A 22465-nucleotide genomic window follows, 5' to 3' on the forward strand; every position below is an offset into this window, starting at 1 on the left:
CTAATAAAAAAAAGTGGTAGTGTTGAAGCAAGCGATTTCAAATTGTATTGCATCAACTATAACGTATACTTTTGGATAACATTTGGCATTCATGAAAGTTAAAAAATTGTTGGACACAAACTCAATTTAATAAAAACTTGTTATCACGGAAAAATAGCTGCATAATAAAATACCTTTTACCAACTGTAACTCTAATAAAATGTGTTCAACATGGAAAAGGCAATTTAGATTGACTGTGGAATAATTCTTAACAAAGGGGTAAAACATGTAATTTATTGCACTTGACTGGTGCCTTTGACACAATTAGAACAGGCTGAGTTCCAATACAAAAGCAAGATGCCACTTCTGAAGCTTACTAGGTCAGTCCTTTCAGAAACGAAAGAGAGGATTGTGTCTTGTAGGCATAATCATGCAGAACAGTTTGAGAATACCACAAAATCCGTCCATACACTGAAGATTTAGATGTGTAATGCTATAGAGGTGATCTATTTCACAGGGGATTCATGGCTTTTTATTAACCCTTTCACACAGAGACATGTATGGCTTTAGCACATACTATAGACACACAGTAACATAAAACATTGAAAGTTCATTCAATTGAAAGTTAATTTGTTCAAAATGTGAATATTGTGCTTGTGGGTGGGATATAGCGGTGGTACAGTGGACTCTAAACTTGGTTGAATAACTAAAAAAATAATCATACTTCATTATGGTCATAAAACAACAACAAAAAACTATTTAATTATAAAGCATTCTCATTTCATTCACATGGTCTCAAGCTCAAGCATAGCTGAATTACAAAGGTTCTGAAAACCCAAATGGCATACATTAAAGGCATGTTAAATGGAATTAATCAACAAAGTTCATATTTTCAACCGACCATATAACATTAAAATATGTATGTGTGTGAGCATTGTCAAACCATAAAACAAACTTAAACATATTTATAATTACTTCAGGACAACTTCATCTCTGATGAAAATATATTTAAAAATATTTTTCTTGTGTTTTCTTTTTGTTAGCAATCCAAACACTATCTTTGGCAGTTTACATTATGTGTTTTAAAATGCAACAAGCACACCAAAATCCTTAACCAAGTATACAGAGTGATGTTATTAATTAAGACCCTCCACTGAACTAGTAACCGGTATTCACGCTTCCTATTATCAAATGTGTTATTCAAAAGGAAATTAGCCATACCTTAAATACCTTATTTATGAATATGCCATGAGAAAATTGGGTAGGTATATAAATTCATGTTATGTACTTTTTTCCTAAACCATGTGTGCTGTATCATCCTGCTCAGTATTCTGTACAGTTTAGAAACACAGTAAGGTGTTTTCATTTATCTTTTTTAATTGTAGAAAACTATTCCTCAATTGAAGCCTCATTTTTTTAAGCTCTTAATTATTATTAAGTTTTAAAAGCCTTCATTTGTGGATATAAAAATGTACTGAAATTAAAAGAGGAGGGGGCAGTGTAATCATGATTGGAGAATATACCCAAGCTTTATGTGTACATACACACAAGTATGTGCACTGTACTGTGTGTTGCTTTAAAGAAGTGCATTAAGAAAGTATATAAACAGTGTATTGTATATGTATCTCTTTGTGTGTGTTCAGTCTTCCAGGTTAAATAATAGGCTGGGTAGGGTTCGGATGTCAATCTGTGGCAGCACCAACAGGCAGTAGAGGATGAGCCACATGATCAGCAGCATGTACAGCTCTGACTTTGTCATCAAACACTCAGCTGCTGCAGAAACCTTTGACTCCTTTCGGCTACAGAAAGAGAGAGAGAGTAAGATAAAGGAGCAAAGTTTATTATGAAGTCACTACGATTAAACAGATGCAAAGCTAAAAAAATTCTACACAGTAATAAATGTATAATTGTGTATTAAAATGCAGGGTCAAATGTGGAGAAGGTCTTAGTGTACTCAATGTACTAAAAAGCAATTTAGGGAATATTATTAATCATTACAGTGAAAAAATACTTGATTATCAATTAAAGAGACAATGCACACTATCATTCCTGATATCCAGTCATCTGTTTCTAGCGTCAAGTTTGGTGTCTGTCCCCTGAGAGTAAGATGATGCAATCATTTTACAGAGTTACAGTCCCCACCACAGGGAAAAATAAGTTGAAATAGCTCCGATGATGCATCACCTCAACATACAAGGTAGTTGTCAAGGTAATCACTGATTAATTGATGGGTAAAAATGTACACACTTGCAGATATATACACACACACACACAGAGCTGAGAAAACAAGAACCCAACTGTTGTCCTCTCGTGTGTTGTAGACACTCACACTAATTACAGTCAGCCATTTTACAAACATTTTTTTTTTTTATCAGTATTGACTCAAACCAGCCCCTACACCTTGAAACCACTTGGAAAGGTATACATAGTCCTCACCGCCAGGCAGAACTGTTGACAGGTTAGCTTAGAAAACTAGTAGGGTGCAGGATGCCTCTCACATATTTAGCACCAACTAAATATCCTCTTCTATTACCTTACAACTATCTTACAACAACACTGGAGCTAGTCGGACAGTCGTACCTGGTTTTGGAGTTGGTGCTCTGAGTTTGGCTGGTGGCCACACTCTTCTGATTGTCCTGCAAAAGAGTGAGTTAGGAATTGTTAAGAATTTGTACATGTGCATTAATATTAATCGTATGCCTTGAAATGTTCTTTGTACCTACCCGTAACTTATCAGATTCTTCCACCTTCCTGTGGCAAAGACTTGAAAGCTGTTTTTCTAGTTTTGCTCCATTACTTTCTTCTCCTCCCCTGTTGGGAAGAGCATAGGCCTGTTATTATACTAATCTTTGAACAGTCTTGGTAAATAAAATACTATTACCTAGAAATCTCTAGATGGAAAGGAAAGAATTTCCGTAAACACATAGCCCAAAGATGCACAAAGCAATTAAGTACATTTAAGTTAATCTCCCTATCAGACTGGAAGGCCCAGTTCTTAAGTTACTTTGTTTGCGTTTTCCAGTGTACCGTTACTAAGAATATAAAGCTACCTCATAGACTTCATGTTTTCTCTGGCAGCTGCTAATTTCTCCTCGTCAGTTTTGATGAGATCACTGTGTTTAGCAGCATGATGAGACTCAGCCTCCAACTCTTCCAGAACACCCAAGGATCCAGAGGATTGGTCCTTGAGAAGGGTGCACCGTTCCTGGGGTTTACCTTGCTCACCGGCACCCTCATGGGTCTCCTCAGCCATCTGAATATACACAATGTGGGAATGTTAGTGAAGTGCTAGAGAAGAGAAAACTGTAGAAGACAAAACTATTAAGACTAACACATTCATTTGTTGTTTGTATTGAGTGAGGGTGAGGGGATGAAAACATGGGATGCATGGGGAAACAACTGACAATAAAAATTTTGAGGTACCAGAGAAAGTGCAAGGCCAATGGTAACGGGTACTTATGCACATAATTTCTCCTCTTCATCTGGTTCTTTGGATGATCAATCATTCATAAGCACATAGATATGGGTGGGAACATCATGTTTTAAGCAATGCATAAATTGTCAGAGGCACAAACTCTTTAGAGAGCTGGGATTGCTACTTGATGATAAATGCACTGACAGATCACTTCAAAGTGCTGTTAAGTTGAGAGAAAGTGACCTTGTGTATGAAATGTCACATTGTTTGGGTTGTCAGGGTCAGCTAGTGCCCATCCTGACACATACACACACATTAGATGTTGTCCTTGTTTCCCATAAACACTAGATTACCTTATCCCGTCCCTGCATCATCCTGTCCTCTTGGCTAGTTGAGCCATCTCCAATTTCCACTTCACCTAGCGGGTTGGATGAGTGTGATTCTGTCAGACTGGGAGGGTGTGTCTCCGGCAGACTATGGGTGTTCAGTGGTTCTGAGGCTGGCGCAGGCTGTAGAGCAGACACACTGAAGCAGGAAGAGAACATACTCTCCTCCCGCTCGGGCTGGTCTGACAACATGGCTTCTTCTTTATCTGGGTAAAACAAATCCATTGGGTCCAAAGGCTCACTCATTAGTTCTTCTAGAGGAGAACTCCTATCTAAATCTGCATAGAACAAGTCTGCTGATTCACTCACAGCCTTCTTTTCAATTTTTGCCACTTCATTGTCATTCGCCAGTTCCACAAGCCTGGATCCATTGTAGTCTGTATCTGCCATTTTGTTTATGTTGTGTTTATCTGAAATAGCCTCATCTCGATCACCATTGGAGGGGCCTGTGATATCAGTCTCTGCCTCTTCCTTCTTTTCAGACTGAGCAGGGTGGCTGAGAGTGTTTATGGCATTGGCTAGGGTGTGTGACTCAACCTCATTGTGGTCCACTTCTGTGACAGGGTTGTCACAAGCCTGGTTGACATCTGAAACCTCTATGTTGTGAAGATGGTTCACCTGATCCAAAGGTGACCCAAGAGGATATTGTTGAGTTTCTATTGTGTTGTCTGTGGCCTGAATCACAGTAGAAACAATAGAATCAGTGGGTTCTATGGAATCATCATGTCTACTTTCTACATGTCTACAGATGGCACTCTCAGGTATTTCATCAGCCACTCCTGCAAAGTTTGGTTCATTACTACTTGCGTCAGTAGGCCTAGGGCCATCAGGGGTATCAGCAGTCACGTTAATTTGGTGACCTCCAGAGGACCTACTTTCTCCTAGGTCTTCATCTCCAGCCTTCTCATCTCTCTCCACACCGCCCTCTGGTAAATCACTTGTTGAGGATTGACGATAGACTGCATCTAGTACAGATGTTTGAGAGTCTGTTTGAACAGTGTGGTTCTCCTCAGCGTTCAAACCTCCTTCTTTAGATCCGGCTTGGCTGGGCTGAATCTGTTCCATGTCCTGAAATGGCTGTGTATCTGTTTGTTCCATTATATCATTCAACTCCGAGCAAGCATTTTCTTGTGGTTCTTTGTGACCATTTTGTGTTTCTGCTCCTTTAGTAACCTCATCTTGCCTTTTATCTACAACATCCTTTAATTGTTCCTCTTCTCTTTCTCGCTCTGAAACAGAGGCTGTTCTGTGTTTGGTCACACTTACACTTTCCACCTCAACTTCACCTATAATCTCGTTTTGATCAAGGCTATCAGATTTTTGACTAAATAACCTCTTTTCTACATAAGCTTCTTGTTCCACCATGTCTTTTGAACATTCCAAATCCTTGTCTGTTCTCTCCTCAACACTTTCTACTTCTTCAATTGGCTCAAAGGTGTCAGGGTTCACTCGATCAAAGCTGTGTGGTGACTGGCTAGTTTCCACAGGTTCAGTCTGTTGTGGAATATCAGAGAGTTTTAAAGATGGTTCTCTCTGACTGGGATGTACATTTCTCTGACCTGTGCTCATGCCCCTTTGTTTAGAGTCCCTCTGAGTTTTGTTTGAGGATTCTTTTTGATCAGGCATGTGCTCAAAAGACCCGTCCAGGATGTGGCTGGAGGCATCATCCTGCTCATGCTCCTTTTTCTCAATTTCCTGTTTCTCTAAGCTGTCTTTTCCCCTTTCCAGTGTGCTATCTAATGAGCTGAGTGAGTAGATTCCCTCATCAATAAACAGCTCTGGCAGGGATTGCTCATCCTGGGGTTTCCCTGTCACCGACGGCAACAGCTGCCCCTCAAGAGTGACCTCTTCAGGGGTTGAGGGAGGGAGGTTGGCATCCAAGGCCATGACGCTGTCAGTGGGTGATCCCTCACTACGGCTCTCTCCAAACCGGTCTGGTGTCGCTGCCTCGCTCTCGGCCCAGGAGTCTGGCGAGCCGATGGCAGAATCACAGATGACAGACTCTGCCGCTGAAGAACTGGTAACAGAGTCAACATAGGATGGCTGTGGGGAGTTTGAAGTTAAGATGGTGAAGACCTCCTTCCCTTCATCTTGGGGGTTTCCATTGGGGCTGGTAGTGGACTGCCCTGACAAGTCCTCACTGGCCCAGGAAAGGCTGGTCGGGGAGGTTGGCGACATGGCCTCCTTGTCGTCGGACACAGTTGAGACGAAGATTTTGGGCGGTGGCTGGACCCAGTCCTTGCGTACCACGTATGGCCGCTCTCGCTGCCGACTCCGGTGCACACCGTTCCTCATCAGCTCATAGTCACTGCTTCGAGAGCTGAGTCTGCCCATGGACACACTTCTTTCAATAACCTCGGAAACGTCCTGCGGCTGGGGAGGTAGCGTGAAAGAGAGGGAGATAGACATTAGGTCATGAAGTGTATCTGCTTCATACTACACATCCGTCATTCTATGTGTCTATGACCTAACATAATCGCAATCCCATAATATACCATACATCCCTACCTCCTCTATCCCAGGGAAGTGCTCTAGGAACTGGGACACGTAAGTCATGATGGACTGCTCATCCGGAGGGTTGATTGTTACATCTGAGGAGATCAAACGTGTTCAAAGGTAAACAGTGTACATATTCCCAATCACCCCCATGTCATAGACTGATGCAGAGCAAATCAAAGTCCCACCATGTTAGGAGTTTGGCATCTACATCTACACTACCTTCAGGTTCCAGTAGGCGTGGTATGCCCAGGCTGTAGTGGGCGGTCCTGAAGGCATCCTCTAGGTTCTCCTTGGCCGTCCTCAGGAGAGATCTTCTCATGTCCACCAGGGTGGGGTCGATGGACTTGATGACAGCCAGGAAGGCAAGGCCACTGGTCCAGCTCTTCCCAAAGTCCTGCACCGCCACGCCATACCTGGTATAAACAGTGTTGCCTTAGACTGTAGAATGTATGGATACTGTATAAACGGGATTGAACTCACCAAACCTGCCAGAATTCTTGATTGTGGTACAGTAATACACCTATGTCTTGCGGTTTATATACAAAAGGTTGATCAAAGGATTGAGAATATATGCAGCCTGTGTACTGTAAACATAGATAAACTATGCTTCAAATCCAATCTGACCCTTTACTGACCACAGACACCATCTCGGTGCAATCAAACACTCACTTCCTGGTCCGCCTCTGGACCCACTGCAGGAGGGTCTTGATTACTTTCCCATGATCCCGCATGGCAATGGAGGGCCGTCTCTCCTCAGAGGGCGTGCTGGGGTGGGAGGTGTCTGAGTCAGAGCTGGTGGGGATGGAGGAGAGGCTGGAGGAGGAGGGGAACTGGCTCTTAATATTCCCAGTCAGCTCTTTGATCTGGAGAGAAGAGGGTTGGACACAAGAAAAAAAGTGGGGGTGCTTAATGCTGTGTAACACAGGAGGGAGCACAGAGCAGTGTGTGCGTGCATTGAGCGGTAATGATTTCCTCATGGTGATTTTCCAGAGTTTCGGGCTACACCGTAAGCAGTATAGGTCGATCTGTTCTGTTATCTACAGGCTCAGTACTGGGCTGTATGAATGGAAATTGCACAGGAAGGCAGTGGAATAGGCATGAGACATCATTTCTCAGAGGAAAGGAAGAGAAATAGAGTCATAAAACGTGAATGAGAAAGAATTAGAGATGGAGCTAGCAAGGAATATTAAATAAATTGTGTATAGGAGAAGGGCAGTCAAAGAGGAGTTTACCTGGAAAAAGAGAATAATATTCCAGATGAGCCCAAGAACAATGGATGCGTTGCCATCAGCGACATCCGCAGCATCGATACTGACTAGCTTCACCTGTGCAGGTAAACACAACCAGATTAAAAACTCAACCAATCATCCATTTGGATAGTATAGTAGTAGTTTCCAATTTGTATATTTACTCACATTTCTTTCTTCCAGAAAAGTGAGGACCTTCGCTATGTTGTTGAGTCTGAAAATGCGATGTGAGGATTTCTTGAAACCATGGAGCTTGAAAATGAGAAAGTTCACAAAGTTATTAATAGCAATTGACTCATCAAAACAAGAATGTCATTTCTAAAAGGTATCATTAATCTCACCAGCTTGCATCCGGACAGTTCCTCTAGCAGGGCCATAAGGATCTGACCATCCTGAATGTCCCGGAACAGATCTTGGACCTCCATGGGAGGGTTACACTGGAGCAAAAAAGATGACTTAACACTAACAATCTGAATTCTCCAAACAAGTTACAGGGCAGCACTTTACCTTATGGTTACATTAACTACCATGTACCTACATAGCAATACCTATTATAGTATCAACATTGTAGTTTTATGGAATTCTACAGCTATGTGGTTACACTTCATTGCTGTTTAGTTACAAGTGAAACGTGGTATTGGAGGATGACCTTTACAAGTGCTAGATCGTTCCCTATTGTTGTTGGTTCCTACTGACAACAATTTTTTTTTAAAAATCAACATAATGAGCAGCCAGTCAAAACAGAGATGACATCATCCTTATGAAACTAATAATTAATTCATGCATCAACGTCCTCTGAATGGTTTACTGGTAGGCACAATTGACAAGCACTTTCCAAAGCAACAGAGAGGACAAATGTAGGATTGTCAATTAGCGGGACAGAGATCTGAAGACATGCCAGGCAGTGAGTAATAGAAGAGAGAGGGGTCATTGTGAAAGAAAAACAAAAGCTTAATCACTTGGATTCCCAGTCGTTTTTTTCTCTCAGACTATAGGCTGGTATCTTCTCTCTGAGTGCCCTAAAACATTAGAGCCAGGCAACGGCCATGCCAACGCAAACAATGGTGTAAGGATAGAGTGGTTAAACTTGGTGAATAAGTGATAAAAAGCTGTGTGTGTGAGAGAGGGGCGTATCAGGCAAAAATACATTAATAAAATGTGTGTCTGGTGTATGGCACGATGTATTCCTGAGAGACTGGTGTCCTGCTGACTTTTTTATTGTACTTGAAAATGTGTCGGAGAGAAAGTGAGGCTGAGCTTTAAGTACGGAAGTTAGGACGGAGTGAAGAACAGAGGGGAAAAAACTGATTAAGTGTTTTTAACACACCTCTACCTCTTAGTACATTCCCATAGAAATGTCATAGCACAGTCATTCTGAACAAAGAGCGCTACTAAATCTCCCCAAAAGCCCCAGCGCACGGAAGAAGGAAGATCATTCAGTCCCACTATTTACATAACCACCTGTTTAGCATGACAATGAGATTCACCACCAGGTCAGATGAATTGAATCTAAACATTCAGATTAGTATTTACAGTGAAATGAAAGTTTAATGCAGTGCATTAAAACCGTTCCATAAAAAACATATATAATTCATAAGACAAGAGGGAGGGTCTGCCACTCCTGTTTGTGCCTGATTACATTATGTTGGTCTATAACCACCAGGAACAAAGCCTTGTAAGAACACTGGTGAACAGACCTGAAGGTGAAGGTGAAACAGTAGTTTGGATAAGCACCTATATTGGTCATGCCATGTCGTGTGGAAAGATATATGGACGTCCAAACCCAATACTTGAAGGTTGTGTGTTTTGGGGGTGGGGGTTATTAGGGATCGATCATGAACCACTGCCATGCCAAGTTCAATTTGATACCATGCATGCCATGCATTTTTTGGGGTGCTTTATTTTGGACCTACTTTTTCCAAATGCAGATTCATCCATCGTGTAAAGGTCCTCTTCTGGACAACTTCTCTTTCCACTGTAAAACAAAAGAAAGCATGCATGCCATGAAGAATACTGTACTGTCTATACAGTATATCTGTAATACTGTATATCTGGTCTTTGAATCAAACATGTGGGTCAAGAGAAATAAAGAGAGAAGAAGAAACAGTCAACAGTAAACACCAGTATTCATCATAAATCTGCCATTTTTCTCTTTCCGGCCGCAGCCATGGCATGTCATCAGCACACCACTGCAGTGAGGAGGGATGTGGTGTGAGCTACTGTGTGAATGTCTAACACACATTCATGGAGAAGGAGGAAGCAACCAGTCAAATAGTGTGCATCTGTATGCACGAATCCACACACTTTCTGTCTCTCTCAGGAATCAACTGAGCTAAAGAGCTAAGAGTCACAGAAATTCTTTGACCATGGCTGCAGAAGTGACAGCTAGGTAGCCATGGCAGCAGTAGAGAGCAAGCACTTGTAGCAGAGGCTGAGAATGAGAGAAGACTAGGCGGAGCCCCAATAGTAGTAACCATGGAAACCGTGACCATTGTCATTACCATTGATCTGTTCGTAAATGCACATGACAAGCACACTGCCAACACCCAACAGATATGTAGATATGCTATTCCAGTAGTCTAATACCCTGAGAGAGAGAGAGAGAGAGAGAGAGAGAGAGAGAGAGAGAGAGAGAGAGAGAGAGAGGGAGAAAAAGAGAGAGACTGTCGCAAAACACTGGTAGATAATGGAGAAAGGATCAGGGGGTGAATACAAAGAGAGGGGAGGGGGAATTATGGAGATAGAGAGAAGGCCTAGGGAAAATTAAAAGTATAATCCATTCACAAACTGATCTTTGGGACAAGTTTATGACCCATTTATGAACAGAGCCTGGCAGCACAAACTAAAAAGGAACAAAGTGTGTATTGACTTGGTATTTTCCACTTGTCCGTTGTGCCAAATGTTAGGCATCATTTGCTGGAAACCAACCTGCTGTCCATACTCAGGGACCAAGCTACCAACGCCAACCATCCAGAATTAGGACCTCGAGGCAAGGAGCCACATATTGACTATAAATCACCAGAGCTTACAATGGTAGACATTCATAAGAACGCACACTTTAGTGGAGTGAGGTATGAGTGGGTCCGGATACGGTGACCTAATGTTTCATAAACATGTCAAACACTTTCTAGCCACAGCAGTAAGTCTTTCTCTATTAGGTCATGGATGGAAGGTTCTATTTAGCCACATAGGGGACTGATATTTCAAACAGAAACTAGAGATTTTGGATAATGTACCTAGAAAATTATAATGGTTGTGAATGGTGGTGACAGGGTCCAGTGGACAGTGGCGTTTGGAAATGGTTGCAGTAAGGTTTCATTCACAAACTTGACATAGGTGTTTTCTTAGACTTGCTAATTAATCGCAACGGTTGCTGTGCCTGTCAGAAGGGCGGCGTAACCGTGTTTCTACTGTCTACAATATCACCTTGTAATTATAAATGATCTCATAATAAATTGAACAAGGAGGATGAAAAAGAAATCCAAGTTTAGAATACGTGACACACTCATTTGGTCTCTGAAGGCACAGTAGGGTGCATAACAGAATGATAGTGGGAACTCCTCATTAACAAGCAGGCCCTCCCTCTTAATCTCCACGGCTTTAGCTCCTCACTTGCCTCTCACTAAAGTTCTTTTGCAGAGCAGGATTTTACTGCATTGTGCGTGTGCGCGCCTGTGTTTGCACGTGAGTGTGAATGAGAGACCGATAGGGAAAGAGCAGGAGCAAGACACAGATAACAGCGAAAATGAAAGGATTATGCAAGGATACATCTTTCAGAAAAGTTTCACTCCAGTCACAGAATGTGCAAGAGTGTTAGTTTGTGTGCACACACAAGTGCATGTGGCTTTCTGGAGTGTGTGTCCGTCTGTGTGTGTAGACCCATCTCTTTAATGAGGGGCCTGTTCCTCAGTTCTGCAGCTCTCTCACCATGCCATAAAGACACAGAAAGCCAGGCTGGGGCCGGCCTGGGCCGGGGGCCTGGGCGACAGCTTTGAGCACTCAGCTGTGACAGAGGGAGACAGAAAGAGATAGAGAGAGGAAGAGAGAGAGAAAGAGAGAGCGTAAACATGGGAAAATGAAAGAGCCAAGGGGAGACATTGGGACAAAGACAGTAAAGATATAGGCCTGGAGCAGTGATACACAGAGAGAGAGAGAGAGAGAGAGAGAGAGAGAGAGAGAGAGAGAGAGAGAGAGAGAGAGAGAGAGAGAGAGAGAGAGAGAGAGAGAGAGAGAGAGAGAGAGAGAGAGAGAGAGAGAGAGAGAGAGAGAGAGAGAGAGAGAGAGAGAACTAGTGAGAACATACTAAGCTGAAACAGAGTCCCAGTCTGGATCTATACTCTTCTAGAAACAATAAAGTAGCAGCACTTCCCAAATCCCAATATATGCTCTCCAAACCTCCTCCCTACAATTAAACTTTGTTTCGATAGCATTTCTGCCCTCCAGTCCGGGTCAGGAGTTTATGTATTACTCAACAGGGATGACGGCCTATTGCAGTTGTGAGAAAATGTGTTACATTAAAAACAAACATAGCACACAAGCTGGGAATGATGACACGCTGAGTGGTGCCTGTGGCTGGGCCAAATAAGGTTGTCACAAATGCCATCTATCAAACATGACATATTTCCAAGGTGTTTCCTCTCACTAACATGCGTGTGAGAGGACAGTTGGGTGAGAGTGTACTCCATGTCTAGGAACCTAAATACACAGCCAAACAAGACACAGGTGGACACAAGAACAGCAACAAGCTACCAGAAAACAACACACAAGACACAAGTGAAGACAATAACACAGACAGTAAACTAGATCAATGTTCACAGGGCATGCCAAGCTCGGGTGTTACTCTGGAAATATTGCACTAATCTCCAAACTTCTTTTGTTAGAACTGCCCACGGGTCAGCTTAGTGGAGCGTGCTTTTTCTTCTCTCCTGTGAAAGTTCAGTTGAAGACATGGCAGCTTCCATTACTCCTGCGCCTGGGGGAGAAGTCACCTGGCTGGAATGTCCCATTCTGTTACTGAGGGAGCTTAAAATATTGATTGCCTTTTACTAGGCAATCATGTGACAATATTGTAGGTTACCCTGTGACATGTGGAAGCTTGTGTGAACACACTGTTTTCAAAGAAATGTTCGCACATAGGCCTTTCAGCTTCCCAACAAATGACACACTGACATGCAGGTAAAGGCAGATCCATGACCTCATCTCTCATATCTGTTGCCTTTTACAGGAAGGACAGTTCTAAGTAATAAAGACAAGGAACATGCATCATGCTCCCTGGCATATTAAACACAATCTTGACATTGTTTCACAGCATGACCAAAGTTGATGTTCCGGTGCAAGCCGTGTGTGACAAGAAGGCCACTTCGAAAGAAACTAGAATATTAACATTTGAAAGATCTTTGACACAATCCACATGTCACTATTATGTATACTATAAACCATTCTTACAATTCAGACCAGGTCTGTTGATGCTGGTTCTAGACAAACACTGAAACCCATAATCCTAACCCTCTCTATTTGGATACCATGCAAAAAGCTCCTCAGTCAAAAGAGACATCCAGGAAACCTATTCACGGTGACATAAATGATTGTTTTAAAATGACTACATTTGAATTACATTTCAGACAGTCAAATATGGGCTGGAGTGTCATGGTGGGGCATCATTAGCATTTAATTAGCTTGGCACTGTTCCTGACCATTGATCTACAAACACTAGACATGTAACGATTGTTCATCTAGGTGCCAGTGCAGAACAAATCCCACCCTATGTCTACAAGATAATCCATTCCCTTAAAAAGACAAGTGATGGATTTTAGAGTGCAGACAGTCAACCACACAACTAGATCTGTGGATAAATATGTGGCCACAGCTTAGAAGATACTAATGGTACATGTTAGTATGCAAGTCAGAACGACAGGTGCAGGTCACAACAGAACACTACATAAAACTTATGTAAATACTGTCTCTTAACAAACAGAATGCCCATAAATTCCCAAACTAACCCCTGATCCGAACACACCATCCTCTCTGACACAGTATCTTACCATTAAAGTGGAAAGGGACGGAATCTACAAACAGAGTCCACCACCTACAAACAAGGTTCACCACCATAGCAAACTGTGTAATCCCTCCATGAAGGTCATTACTTTAATGAACAGGTCTCTGACTCATACTCGAGGGTAACCCAAAGGCAAATCCGGGTGCAGAACTGCGAGGTTCTGCCTCACTGGATGCCATTTAGAGCTTTTGAGGAGGAGCGGGCGAGGGGCTCAAGGTTGGTCTTCCTCTCCGGATGGAGAAGGAGGCCTCCACATGTCCTGGCACTTCCTACGCACCTTCGCAAAAGTCAGAACACGAAGAGCAGAAAGACTTTGAAAGTTGGTGAGAGAGATGAGACACAGCGTGATGGTTCATCTTCCCAGAACAGGCTTCACTCCCTGAGGAGTTTGGTTGCTTTCTACTTTGATTGTAGCCTTGGTATAGCTGATCATATTCTTTGTGTGTCTCAATGTTGAGTCTGTATCTCTGTTCGTTCGAGTGTTCTTTGACTGCCACACCACAAAAGAACAATAACAAAGAGAAGCAGTCATTGAAATATTAATACAACCTCCATGATACCGGCTTCCCTAAAGACGCTGCAGAAAGGATTACATAACTCTACAGTTAGGATAAAATGTTCTCAATCTGCTCGCCCCCTCCTCTAATTTAAAGACTTACATTGGCTCTAATTCAACACATGTTTAGGTTTAGTCAAAGAGGTGCAGGTTTCATTTCCCAGTGGGAGCATAATTGGAAACAAAGTGGGTATTCCCAGCAGGTTGCTATGGAAACAATACAATATGTAAATAAAAATACCTCACGCACCTTATAAGACAAACCGGGTAGGGTGGGGGTCTGTTTGATGAAGAATGTTTACATAAGCTGCCGCTAAAGGAAATCATTGGCCTACATGTTGGGTGCACAGAATTGCTCCATAGGGCCAGACAATTACACAAGCAAATGACCATATAACTGCTCATTTCTGTGCAGGACATGAGAACCCTTCTAGACTGCTGATCGATAGTTTAAGCAAGAGTTGTGTAATTAATTTCAAAATTATTCCATGTAAAAACCCTGGTGTGCCTTTCTCAATTGTTTATATGGAAGAAATGTGTTTCATAAAATCTGAATCTGCATTAATCATTGTTGCTCCACATAAAAGGATTCAGTCCATAAATATCTAGCCAACATTGAACAGCAAACACACCTAAATCACTTGTTTTGCCTTCACATATAAATTAGAGGGAATTTGTAGTTTTCCCTTGATGCTTACTTCTGGGCACACTTGTTTTCAAACTGGCCAAAGACTAATCAGGTTATTGCAAAGTACTAACCCGATTACAGAGTGAAAGAAGAAAGTGGCTAAATCTCACCAATAGTTTATGAACTAGATATGTTATCTGACTGATTAGCAGGGACTACTACTAACACATGGATCAACATTTATCAAGATGAGATCATTATTTCCTTTTGACCTTCATGCACTCTGATAAGCATTCAGGTACACTAGAATAGACCTAATTCATGTGCAAAAAGAACTGAGAGATGAGGTCAGGACCATTTAACACAAACACGCAAGCAGATCTAATCTTGACCATCTTAATGGCTCATACTAACTCAGCAAAGCTTACTTGGCGGCAGATACCAAAAGCGAAAATACTGTAAGCGGCTACCAACATACCGAAAGATCTTACACACCTTTACAGAGAATTGAGAAGTACTCTTAAGTAGCTGAAAACAGTTTGTGGAGAATGCCCTTGTCCTCGCCAGCGGAGTCTACTTGTGTGACACCTCCTCAGGGCATCCCGTATTGATGTCATCCATCATGGCCGCTGGTCTGTCTCAGACTTAGAGAAACCCCTCAGAGGCTGGGGTAGGACTGCAGAGGAAGTGGGTCACCTCACTTCCACTTCACCAAGGCCTGAATCAAATAATTTTACTTGACTCCTTCATTGCTTGCTTGTTTGCTTTAGACCAGTACGCATCAATCTTACGTTATTGGACAGGTGAAAGTACGTCATTGCATCTTCAAACTGACCACTGGGAAATATAGAGAAACTGATGGGAAGATTTTCTAGTTAGAGAGGAAGCAGTAGCATTTGATATGGCTATTGTTTTGTGTGTTTTGTGAGTTGTGTATATAGAGTGAGCATCAAACCAAGCAACTGCTACATAATCATTTGATCTTAGACCTTAAGAGAATCCATTGTGGTGTGTTGTTGAAGGCATTTTCACACAGAGCTAGTCCAAGCTTGAGTCCCACCCACAATACTGCAGGTTTACATGACATTTCCCAGAACTTACATTTCCATGATACCAAACATTTCTTGTTCTAAAGTTCAGTTCAGGCAGCAAGGGGGTTTGTGCGAGAGCCAGTACTTTGTAGAGTGGTTTACAAAACGTGACCAAAGCTGAGTGTACCACAACAAGACCATAATGTGAGAAAACCAAAGCACATGAACATAATTTCCATAACCAAATCATTGAAAGTTTTTGCATTGCATCCTATCCAGACAGGGCAGTAGGTCTACCTGCTGTGAGTTACAAAATGTAGACAGTTCAGTAAAACAGGTCTGTCTACAAGTGTCATTTTTGGAGTACAAGACTTTCACATCAGAGTGAAACTACCAATTCCATGGACATCCGCAGCATGTTGAACTGAGAGGAACTGAACAATGGTTGATTGATCCTTCAAATCTAAGAGGCAGACTGAGCAACGCATCTTGCAAAACAACTTGGAGTTGTTTGAAGAACAAATATAAGATGCCCTTTTGTCATCCTTTTATTTTCCGTCTGCCCTCACATTCCAAACCGATGAAGTATCCAAACAAGAGTCATCACTAAGCAAGCTGAGACACTGATGAAACAGATAAGCTTCCAACATTATTTCCATATCACAGTAGTCCTTTTTTCTTGGCCAAAGACCGACAGCAATGCTGTTACGTGAACTATTTTTCTGACTGATCTTCACTCATACATATGGTGAACTGAAATCAGGTTGAACAAATTTAAAAAAAGCTTAAGAACATTTATGATTATGTGAATTCAACACCTAAAACCATCATAAGTTACAATTATGTAAAACTTTAAAAGTATAGCGTTAGAAATAAAAATGATAAAAGGTAGAGTTCAAAAGAGAATACAGGTCAGCAGGGACAGCAACAGCATGAGATCAGGTGTAATCAAGAGTCAGGTGACTCATAAGCGCTCCTCCAATCATACCTGCTCACTGACTACTACAGGTCAACCAAACATTATAGTTGCTATTCATAAAACAAGTTCTCCAAGCAAAGCAAAGTTAAATATCAACTGCGTTGCCGTAGGAGAGTAACTTTATTCAGCTCCATCGGAGGTCTGCTGGACAGTTCCTACAGGCAAGCAGGAGAAAGACACCTGCAACTAATAAAGTTGAGGTTTTTTTTCCTTCAGTCCAGTTATAGACCTCAGACAAAGAGTGACTTCATCACATGATAACGTCAGCGACTTTGTGCCGGTTTATCCAACAATATAACTGTTGCCCTTTGGAAAAACAGTGGTATTTTTAGAAAGATGGTCATTCTTTTAGGGTAAAAAAATAACGTTTTGAGCGTTTCTCATTACTCACTCCTTTTCATCCTTTTCCAAGTACTTATAAAGTGCTGCTGAGTGGGCATGGATGGCTCCTGCACGATAATGGATATACACACATTCATGCTGTCAGATGTGATGAGTGGAGTGTGGGTGGCTAAGATATGAGCAGCAGGGAAAAACAGTACATGGGTCAGATGAGGGTGCATCGTAATGAACACCTGTTCAGTGTGGGGGTGTGATTCAAAGCTCCAACCACATCATCAGGGACATTGACAGCAGACACCTTATATGGAATTTGTCTAGTTTGAGGTCTGCTGTACGTGTTTTGAATGAAGCTGTTAAGACAGATTTATTTGGACATCCAAAAAGCTTCCACTATTATAATGATAGTGCATGTGTCTGCGCTGTCCACATCTGCCATTAGGCATTTGATATGACCTTTTTCAGTTTGGATTCAATTTCTTGCTGCTGTCATCCAGATCACTGGTTGAGTACACAAGATATTCCTGGACACCTTGCTAACTATTTACTGTATCACATCCTCTTTCAGGTACATACTGGAACTGTAAGGGTAGTTGAGTGTAAGGCTATCATCTTCTATATAAGTGTAGATGTTACTGGCACCACAGGGTACCTCTAAACACACAAGACTGTGTGCCAATCTGGCACTGAAACAGTTACTATGCCTTACATAATAATTCTGCAGCACAGTCTTCTGGATCTTCACATGTTTTCCTCTCTTCCACACGCACGCGCACACATACTTTAAGGACCACTTATGCATGGTCCTCTGAAAGCATGGTCCACGGACTAAATATAGACTCTAATGTGCCCATCTACAGGCTCGGTAAATCCTTGTTGTTCTACAATCGGGATGTCCGGGAAATCCTAACAAAACAAGAGAGGAGGAGCAGGAGTAGATCAAACATGCTTCCTCTCTTTCTCTCCTCAGCACTGAGACCTACATCGGGAAGGTGACCTTAATTCTGCTTTTCAATACCGTACTCCCACATTTTGGGAGTAGATTGGGATGAGATTCATTGAGTGAAGGAGAGGGAGGAAAGATAGAACCAGAGAGGCTCAGCAAAGCAAATGAATACTGCATGAAGGATTGAAAACGGTATGATCACAGTGCAGAAACAAGAGTGACTAGTAGAATAACAGACCCATACAATCCTCGACACACCTCTTACAAAAATGTTATTCCTTCTTGGCAAATATAAGTATACGAGTTATCTATGAAGAGGTGAGAGTCTGACAATCTTCTAAGTTTGTTTACTTGAGCGTCCTGCTATTTCTTATAGTAAATGGTTTAATAATAGCATCTCAAGTTTAAAGTCATCTCTAGTCTCTCATCAAGTACAGTCAAGAAAACAATGTCCCAGAGGGTTAATAAAAGTAATCACATTTAGCCTTGTTTATAGAAAAACAGGTTTTCAAGGGCCGTGGTAGGATTTGGGGGGGGGGGGGCTGAAATAAAAACAAAACAAAGAACAGAGTGAAAGAGCGGCATGCATTGCCCTTCTGCCCTCCACAAAACTTATACCACTGGACCTGAAAGCTCTTGTCTGGAGTCACTTTGCGGCTGGCTTGCTTCGATGTGAAGTATGGAGGGGATGATGTGTGTTGCGACTGAGTGTAAGAAGGGACTGCATGTGTGTGTGAAGAGAGAGAGTGTGTGTTTTGAGTGAGAGTGTGTGTGTGTGTAAAGAAAAACCACATGAGTGTAAAGAGGGACAGCACATTCAAACAAGTGTGAGAGGACAAGCCACTTTCTCCGTAGACACGCAGAAATTCAGTTCTGTTACTTGGGTGAGGTGGCTCTCTCTCTCTAAGAAGTCAAGTGCACAGCAGTGGTGGCTTTTACTTTGGCTTAAGGCTTGTTTGAACTTTTTTTCCCCATACTGTAGTGGATTTAGTGCAGCGCAGTGCTTTTTTAGAACACTTTACCAGATGTACACCCTTTAAGGTAGACGCTTCAGGTGTCAGCCCTAGGATTCTCTCTCTCCTAAGCAGTGATGGCCACGTAGCCTGCACAGGCTGACTGGTCCGTTTTGAGCGTACTATGCGCATGTGCAAGTGAAACTAAACCTAATCCTTCTGAGGGCTAATTGAAATACTTTTGGCTATACCTTAACTGCAGTCATTTAACAACAACATATCTGCTAATGTGTCAAAAACAAAATCAGCAAATTTCTACTTACTCAATTGTTAACTTTGAAATGAAAGGGGGTATTTGTGTTTTACAACTAGTCAAGTTTCGTGGGTGAAGAAGATCAACACATCTAATGAGTTAAGTAAAATGCTATCTTACCGAGATCATTACCAGTAGCTCTGGCCATATAAAACACAAAAAAGTTAAGCTCTGCTAGCTAAGGATCTTGGCAAAGCAATGAGCTGCCGACTGTTGAATAACTAAAGATGCTTCTGGTCAGGTCAGAACAGAGAACAGCACTCGCTACCCACCAGCTCAGAGAGCCATGCAACCCAACGAGGGACTCTCTCAGGGAGTTGGAAACGTGTGTGTTTGTGTGGGTTTGTGTGTGATGATGTGTTTGCGGGTGTGCTTGTGTGATTTGTGTGTGTGTGTGCGCGTGTGTGGGAACGTAAAACTCGGAGACTCTCCAGCGCTGTGAAGCAGAGGGCCTTGCCCTCCCTTGCTTTCCTTCTCTCTGATGGGAGAGTGTTACATAAGACCCTTCAGGCCATTGTTTTAGCGTGCTGGTTTCTCCATCTTTCACTATGCAAATCACAGACTTTTTTGAGCCAGCCCTCAGATGGAAGTATCACATCCATGCGTGTCATGGAGACAGAACTGAACTCTGAAGCTAGGGAGCTCATCTCCTTTCAATTGACTGTAAAAGAAGTGACTGGATATAAATCTATTCCACTGCAGCGTACTGTACATATCAATGTATCGCAGGGAAGTAGCATGAATGAATTTAGGTTGGAACTTGGGGTGCAGAATCTATTCGCCACACACACATACTGCAGGGAGGTTAGGTGTGTCCACAACAAAGTAACACAGTTTTGCAAACATAATGTAACACAGTGTAAATATGCACACTATACCAACTCAAGTACTAGACTAATAAAAGGGCTATGGCACAGTTGAAGTTTCGGCTTAGCAGGTAGCCTGTTTGCCTGTACGCTGATCAGTCAATGGCAATGCTGGCATGATACTCTTAATTGCTGAATGAACCTCCTGAGTCTCCCTCATTCTCAGTACTGTCAGTGAACAAATTATTGCCACTCCACTACAGAAATCCACTGTTGGTAACTAGGAACTACAATTAGGGTGCAGCCCAACAGGTGTTAGTTGCCATTAGAAAGAGGATGAAGTTGTGAATGACCCTATACAACTGGACGGTCCCAGATCAGCGTTCTGATTTGTTCCCGAAATGAATTGCTTGCAACATGATATTTCATCCGTGGGCATTGTCTTGCAGCTTTCTTGAGTTGTGTATTTTGCATTGTCCCCACAATGTGCAACGCTGTGGCATAAATGAGTAGATAAACCCCGAATAAGCATGTCGCATAGTAGGATTAGACTACATTATATGCAAAAATCCAGAAGTTGTAATAAACCAGTGACCTATGCACTTTGTAAAGCTTTGTAAAGCTCTCTCTTGGAAGTCTCTTGGAAGTCGCTTTGGATAAAAGCGTCTGCTAAATGAATAAATGTAAATGTAAAACCTCGCTCCTTGCACCGACACACTGCTTTTGACTATGAATACCATAAAAATCTATGGTATCTAAATCTAAACCTGGTAGCTTAGTTTACGGTAAGCTGCTAGGCGGCACTTTAATATTGTTGCTAACATACTGTAGGTTAGTGCTACAAAAATAATGCAGTTTAACAATAACAAAGGGGGGGGGGGGGGGGAGACACAGAAGCGTTCGGCTAAGCGTCCACAGCATACCTTGAAGATTTTGCACTCGGATATCGCTGATCTGTCCGATAAATTCCTCCCGTTCGAACCAATCTTTCCACTCGTGTCCAGCCATCGGGTCGGACGGGAAAGTTCTCATCTACCGACACAAAAACACCTTCGGAAAGCAACAGAGATGGCAACACTGTCCCCTCTTTAGCAGTCTATTGTGCGGGGCGCCGGACGGGAGCCATGCGTCCAGTTCAGGAAAAGGTCTAATCAACCAACACCCTACCGGGAAGATGGTTTTAGCAAGAGCATTGTTGTCGTTTACTATCCCCTCATGACGTAGAAGGCACGATATACGCGCTGAGGACGCGGAAAATGATCGAGATGAACAGATTTCATGAAATGGAGAGAAGGCAATAGGAACACCTGGTTAATATTTCGTGGTGGGATGTAGCAAGATAGAGTACACGCCCACCATCCCGTACAGTGCAACAAGGTAGTCTGTGTAGGTTTGGAGAAAGAACATTGGTTGAAGCACACAACACCGAACACATTTCGGTTTATATTCCTCCAAATAATGTCCACAACAAGACATTGCTGGAGGTGCAAAGCCAAGTGTTTGAATAAATCTAATTTTACGAAAGATACATTGTTACCTACAGTTCAAGAACTGCACGGGCTTTGCCATCCTGACAAGCGAATAATATGGTAACAACACTCAAGTGCGCGTCCCTCTGCTTCAAAATAGAAAAATGCCAACAGGTGTGAATTTTGCGTATTAAGTTGTTACCAAGAATGCTTACAATCAGATACTTATTAAATATCTGGATGTCTAATGTTGACTCGCATGTTATTTTCTTTCAGTCTACCGTTCTTTGTCAGCAGCCTATAGGCTATGGCAGTTTGACAATATGGCACTCAGGTCTTGGGAACTAGAAACAGGAGAAGAGTTCAATAAATAATGTTGCCCCCCCGGGGAAAGTCCAGTTTAAGTGGTCATTTGGATCAAAGGTTTAAGACAACCCATTTTTCCATGCACTCTGCGGGTTATCCCATGTAAAATGTATTTTGTGTGCAGGACATAATCAAAAACAGGCTGGCTACCGGCCACCATTAAAGCTTTGGAGTCATTAAGATTGTGGTTTAGTTATTAGCTTTAACCTAGGATCATGCAGCATTCAGCAGACTAAATTCTATGCTAAATTATAGTGATCTGTCCATAAGATAAGATAATGAGTGCAATCTAAGTAGATTTATTGGAACTTGAATGGCTTACGTTACCTTATAACAACCCAAATAGTTACTGAAACTCATTGACTTAAAACTTTGGCTTCAAAAGTAATTGTTTAAATTAAAAAGGAAACCACAGCATCTTAAAATGCAAACTAACACATTTAGTGTCACAATATCACGTTCGCCGTTATTGCCCATAAGGGACATTGACAGCAGTTA

At 42.1% G+C, this 22465-nt stretch overlaps 1 protein-coding gene across 1 annotated transcript; it reads right to left on the reverse strand.

Moving 5' to 3' along the window:
- Nucleotides 1-256: 256 nt before the first annotated feature.
- Nucleotides 257-21453, reverse strand: clmna (calmin a). Its single transcript, XM_047013964.1, has 13 exons — nt 21056-21453; nt 9440-9501; nt 7868-7963; nt 7695-7778; nt 7512-7604; nt 6949-7142; nt 6499-6692; nt 6289-6371; nt 3748-6153; nt 3030-3232; nt 2703-2790; nt 2560-2615; nt 257-1778 (listed from the first exon to the last, which is right to left on the reverse strand). Exons 1-13 carry the CDS (start codon nt 21162-21164, stop codon nt 1619-1621), a joined length of 3828 nt encoding a protein of 1275 aa, XP_046869920.1. The 5' UTR covers nt 21165-21453; the 3' UTR covers nt 257-1618.
- Nucleotides 21454-22465: the final 1012 nt, after the last annotated feature.

This window comes from Hypomesus transpacificus, chromosome 3 (assembly GCF_021917145.1).
Source record: "Hypomesus transpacificus isolate Combined female chromosome 3, fHypTra1, whole genome shotgun sequence".
NCBI classification, from domain to species: Eukaryota; Metazoa; Chordata; class Actinopteri; order Osmeriformes; family Osmeridae; genus Hypomesus; species Hypomesus transpacificus.

Coding starts and splice junctions, on each gene's coding strand:
- clmna (XM_047013964.1), bottom strand. CDS start 21,164: ATGAGAACTTTCCCGTCCGACCCGATGGCTGGACACGAGTGGAAAGAT. Junction 2,616..2,702: donor AAGAATCTGATAAGTTACGG/GTAGGTACAAAG, acceptor ACTCTTTTGCAG/GACAATCAGAAGAGTGTGGC. Junction 1,779..2,559: donor AGCACCAACTCCAAAACCAG/GTACGACTGTCC, acceptor CTCTTTCTGTAG/CCGAAAGGAGTCAAAGGTTT.